Source organism: Phaethon aethereus (assembly GCF_964289735.1).
Source record: "Phaethon aethereus genome assembly, chromosome: 1".
NCBI lineage: Eukaryota > Metazoa > Chordata > Aves > Phaethontiformes > Phaethontidae > Phaethon > Phaethon aethereus.
Genome location: NC_138575.1, coordinates 38,741,723 through 38,747,722, shown reverse-complemented (window position 1 = coordinate 38,747,722; position 6,000 = coordinate 38,741,723). Strand labels below are relative to the sequence as shown.

Here is a 6,000-nt window from a genome sequence, read left to right as displayed (position 1 = left end):
GTGACAGAGAAAAGCCCCGCTCCGGCCCTGCCCGCCGTCATCCTGAGGTAAAACATGGCGAGTCCGCATCCCTCGGTTGTCTCCGCTTCCCTCCATCGCTGCCCGCCCGGGGGAAGCCTCTCCTCACGTACCGGCGCCGGCCCTCACCGAGGCGGGAGGACGCCAACGCCCTCCTCCCTCCGCACAGAGGCTTACATGGCGTCGCGGCGGGCGGCCCCCGCCCTCCCCGGGGAGGAGGCAGCCCCGGCGGCGGGAACTGCTCGCCTCAGCGCCGCCGGGGCGGGAAACGGGAGCCGGGGCGGGGCGAGTGCGAGGTAAACGTGGGAAAGAAAACGGTGGTTTTCAAGTATGTGTGTAAATTTCGAAGTATTTGGGTTATTCCTGGTTGTCTTTGAGAAAATTTCATTTTAAGTACTCAAAAAAGATGTGGACGTGGCACTTCAGGACGCGGTTCAGGGGGCATGGTGGTGCTGGGTTGATGGTTGGACTGGACGAGCTTAGAGGTCTTTTCCAACCTTAATGATTCTGTGAAAATCGATTGGTTTTAAGTTTTTCTGTATTATTGTTTACCAAAAATCAGGAAGCAAAATTAAAATATATATACACAAGTATGACCGGGACACATACACTGAAAAGTATCTGTTGTTCCAGGCAAACCTTAATTTATGCTTAAGGCAAACTGCATCTCCCCACACGATTTATTGCTACGAGGAAGTCTCATTCAGCATCAAAGTGATCACAACACAAGCTTCAGGTAACAGAAAAAAAACCAAACACACGTCACAAAGTATTGCCAACTTCAACTTTAATAATGGAACCATCACTTTTTTGCCATTTCAGCAATAACTTTAAGGGGAATAAAAACTTCCCTACAAAAATAAAACTAAGCTTGTCAAAATTATAAATAGTTTAAATGTTTGTTTTTAAAGACATACAATTTAATGCTTCCCTGCACTCCCCTTTCCCCCCGCTCATATCATTTAATTATTCTGGTACCATCATATAATGAAATGAAAACAGTTTTGCAACAAAAGCTTTGACAGTTCAATTTGATACTAAAATTAATTAAAAAAAAAGATAACAACTGACTAGGCATGACCATTTCTTTTAAATTAAAGCTGTTGTAATTGCCAGTGTGTAAAAAAAAAAAAAAGAAAAAAATTAACCCCGCACACGACATCTTAACAATAATTAACCGTGGACTAAGACAAAATTAAAATAGAGGTTCATCTTGGTCCCCCACCCCCTTCACCCCAAATCAAGACTCATAGTGCATACAACACTGATTGAGGTTTTTGGCTAAAGTAAATGCAGATGCGCCTACTTAAAAGACTGATAGTTTAGTTCAAGTAAAAACAAAATTCACATACTTTTATACTCCACTTTAGACTCAAACAGTGTTTAAATCTGAGCAACAAATGGTTCAATATTGACAGCGATTATGTAATGATTACATAGTTATGGGCAGATACATAAATTAAATAGATGTTAACAGAATATCCACCGACATGCTGCTGCATTCATAGAAAAACAAATTGTAACAAAACATAAAAGCATCCCTGAACCATTATAAAGTGTCTCACTTGAGGATAATGTTACTAACTCACACATGCACTACAATGTTACATGTGAAATTAAAGAACAAACAAGATATGCCTTATATATACTTTATAGTTAGTCCTACTCTTAATTTCTCTTAACACTTTAAAACACTATGATTGTCTCATTAAGTTTGCAAATTCTTTTTACCAAATAAACCACCTGTGAATAGTTTAAAAAAAAAAGTCCTACCAAGGAAAGGAAACAAAGGCACAATTACATCAAATTAAGGGGAAGAACAGAAGCATCTTGGAGTTTCACACAGTATCCATTAGATGTCACCAAAGTTTTAAGAATTCCTTGGGAATTTAAAACGAGCACCCTAAGAGTGGAGGGGAAAAAAGCCCCACCAACCTCTGCTGCTCTTATATCCTTAGCACTCCCCCCCCCCCCAATATAGAACTCTTTTCCTCTCTGGCATGATAATGACTAAAGTATCAGTTACTCAAATCTGCCTCATGCTTCTATTGCACACCCACTTCTTTGGTTTCTTTTGAACGTGCTTTTTTAGATAAATAACTCTGAAAGAACAACAAATTATATTTACAGTAAAGTAAAAAGTTTTCTTGCTACATTTTTCCTACTTTTAAATCAAGTAAATCAGCAGTCTGCAGAATTTGGTAATCAGTTTTTCAATTAAGAACTTAAAAACCATAAGGAAAAAACCTTCTGAATTACTGAAAGCAAGAGCTACTAAGCTCAGTCACCAACACAGCCAATAAACTTTAATCTTCTGCTAAACTGGAAACATGAATAAGAAATTCTACATTCTTTGCCTGACTGAGCCTTTAACAAACAAAGAAGCAGAGGAAGCTATTTTTGTCTTTCAGATATGGTAATTCAAAATTATCCAGCCTAAAAATGGATCGCTGAGCCAGAGGAAAGATCTGACTTAAAATAAAGACCAAATGCATCTGTAGTTTATAGCTTATATCTAAACACTCACTAGATGGGCATTTCTCACAGAGTTATCTGAGACATTGTCCACTTCTCAGAATTCAAGTAAGCAGCCACCTTTTAGCTTTGCTGCACTTTTCAAACCCCCATTACACATTTATGGAACCAGCTTCTCCAGTAATGACTTGCATGTGCAGCTCCTTTTCCATTCTTATTTAGCTTTTGCCTCTCATTCTTTCCCATTATTTCTATTATCTTTATTTCTTTTCCAGTGTGGATTTATGCAGTTAAAAAAAACATAAAACTTATTCACAATATTATAACATCCTAAACCTTTAATCTTGTAGAATTACTATTTCAACTTTCCTCTGTATAAATACTATTTCCATTTAAAACCAGTCCTCCTCTGCCAGCTGTTGAGTTCTCCTTCCTCAACTCTTACCTTCTTTTCAACTTTCTCTCTACCTTCTCCAGAAAGGCCGCTTTAAAGCCTTCCACAAATTTCACAGACCAAACCACAAGATCTCATATGCCTTCCCATCTACAACAGGTCTCTCACAAATCATACAGTAACTATTTGAAAACAGAAAGGTAGTGCAAATCAATTTAATCTCAAAGATAGTGCTCCAACTAATTCTTGTCCAGACAGTTTTACTCATTTTTTTAACCCATTAATTTGCACATCCTTACTTGTAAAGCTACCATTAAAGCAAAGAAGAAAAAAAAAATAAAGTCTTATTTCATAGCATTCTATAAAATTGATTACAGTTTCACAGCTTGCACCAAGGTAACTTGGAAAACTCTCTAGGCACACAGAGGGTTGCAAACTGATGTACAAACATGCAGAATCCCTTACTTGTGGGTGCAAGATGCTAAGTGACCTGGCTTATGGAACTAAGTCTATAGCAAAATTCAGGTACCTTGGCATCACAAAACAGTCTTCTGAATAAAGAAAACTACTCTCTGCTGCTCTTTGTACATTGGGTTTGGCATGCTATACTGACATTTGGTAGCGTGCGTTTTTCCTGAGTGTCCTTTGGCCCCCTTTTAACCAGGTTTCCACACCCCACCAAGGGCTTCTTCAAGTTTGTCTCTGTAAGCTGCGTAACGCTTCTTTAAGATTTGCAGTTGCTCATTTTCCTCTTTGTCCAGTATACGCAAGAAGTTTTGCAGTTCAGGAATACTAAAAGCTTCCCACTGCGAAGAAAAAAAGATAAAAGGATGCGTGAGATGAACAGAAAATACACAAGTAATTTTGATATACAGTATTTTCAAACAAAACCTCAGACACTCAAAACAATTTCAAATTGAAACAGTATCAGGGACCCTCCTTGCAAATCTTAGGGATCTGAAAACACTTCGCTCTTTTAAAATGTTTTCTGTTCTGCAAGTAACAACAGGTCAGTCTGACCGCAAATGAAACATTGACAAAAGGCACAAAGTAAATGTTACAAGAAAAAAAAAAAATCTGCTTCCGAAAAATGGATCGTCTTGTCAACACGGATCAAACAGGAGCCCACTCATCCATGAAATTAAAAAAACACACAAAACCAGCATGTGTGTAACGTACCATGACTTCTCCAGTTTCATGCTCACGTAGAACAAAACTGAGCATTTCTGTTCTGGGGCCTGCCACCAAACGCAGGTAGAGGGGGTGTTCTCTGTCTGATAGCTTGCATGTATAAACTGCAGGAGAAGAAAATCACAGTAATTATCATCTTTACTAATGATGTTTCAAATGCTTTGAATAATTGATGCTAGCTAATGTTGGAAAATTTCAGAGATTTGCATGTGCAGCCACAAAATTTACACATTCTACATACTGTCTATGTATTAGTCTATATACTGGTTCTGAGCAAATGAGTTTTAGGGAGAAGTTGAGCAGATGACTTGATGGTAACAGTGCAACACTACATTCACATAGGAATGAAATGGCCTCTAGGCAACACAGTACACCATCTGAATACATGCAGGAGAAAAAACACAAAAAATAAAATACAACACAAATCTGTTGCTATTAACTAAGCATTTAAGACATCAGAGCTGTGGTATCACCATTCTGATACCTTTTCCGCTTAAAATCTCATACACAAAGTCTAAAAGACAACTCCGCCTGCCTGACACCATTGGTGTGACTGACAGCCAGAACCATCTCAACTCCTGAAACTGCTCTCAATGTCCATGGAAGAAGACGGATTCTAAGTGCAAGAACACAACGTTGGCAAAATGTACTTTTTAACAAAAAAACCTTTTGCATCTTCTGGTATTTCCAAACACAATATACAGCAAACTTCTAACAGCAGCCATTGCACTGGGAGAGCCATGTGAACACATGCACATGCCTATAATGCTCATCACCTCAAGAGTTGTCTGCCAATGCAGGGACTTCAGGTATCCAGAGACACCAAAGTTTCTCTTTTTAAAAAAATCTGTAATTTAATCTCAAAAATCTGCAGTATATCAGGCTAGCTGAAATTTAGAGCCTGACAAGGGGGCATATTAAATAAAACATAACAGACTGCAAGGCACGCGAGATCTGCATAGATGGTTTAGGAAGTTACTTTGTCTTTTGTGAATTATCCTGAAATATCCCCAAATCATTTACTCTCTTACACATGCTACTTTTCACAAAGAAAAAAAGACAAGAGCAAGCAAGACTGTCACCTCCATTTATCCGAGTTGTTCCATCCTGCTTATTTCAAATGTTCTCATAGCACGACTCCCTCCCCAAACCCCTTCACTACCAAAATGCCACAAGCCTAACTTTTATACCTTGGTCTTCCTTGTGACAGCGTTTATAAAGTGCAAACTTCGCAGGATTGTCAGCCACAAAAAACTTTTTGAGCAAGGCCTCAATAACTTCACGAACAGTGTTGGTGCTGCTGATGTGAAGGGTATTCACGCAGCCGTCAGGCAAGTAAAAAGCCGTTTCGTTATTGCTGTGAGCGCACCTCCCCTGGCTCTGGGAAGACTGCACAGTGATCGGTCTGCATAGTTCCATCTGAACTTTGATGAAGCCAGTGTAAATCCCATTCGCGTTCTGCAACAGGAGGAAAGTATCAAACTGTTAAAACCAGCAATGACAAATTGTGACTTATTAGTGGAGTATGTAGATTAAAATGGTTGCAGACTAGATATTAGGAAAAATTTCTTTACAGAGAGAGCGGTCAAGCATTGGAACAGGCTGCCCAGGGAGGTGGTAGAGTCACCATCTCTGGAAGTGTTCAAAAAACGTGTGGACGTGGCACTTCGGGACATGGTTTAGTGGGCATGGTGGTGTTGGGTTGATGGTTGGACTCAATGGTCTTAATGGTCTTTTCCAACCTTAATGATTCTGTGATTCTGTAGTGAACACAATTGAAATGCCATGGTAATACGTGGCATCTCGTAGGAAAGATATTGTTTCAATAATTCAGACATTTATTCTCTCTGGTATTTCTGCTGAATATTAATTTCTTTCTTAATAATAACTATTGAATTCAAACAGCATTAGGATCTCATCAA

At 39.1% G+C, this 6,000-nt stretch overlaps 1 protein-coding gene across 1 annotated transcript in view; it reads right to left on the bottom strand.

The window, feature by feature from the left end:
• Window positions 1-2,670: 2,670 nt before the first annotated feature.
• RASSF3 (Ras association domain family member 3) overlaps window positions 2,671-6,000 on the bottom strand; it is a 53,746-nt gene continuing 50,416 nt past the window's right edge. The window contains exons 3-5 of the mRNA XM_082009912.1: window positions 5,269-5,536; window positions 4,073-4,182; window positions 2,671-3,693 (exon numbers count right to left, since the gene is read on the bottom strand). Coding sequence (XP_081866038.1) covers window positions 3,544-3,693; window positions 4,073-4,182; window positions 5,269-5,536 — 528 coding nt within the window. The 3' untranslated portion in view covers window positions 2,671-3,543. The remainder of the gene's footprint in view (window positions 3,694-4,072; window positions 4,183-5,268; window positions 5,537-6,000) is intronic.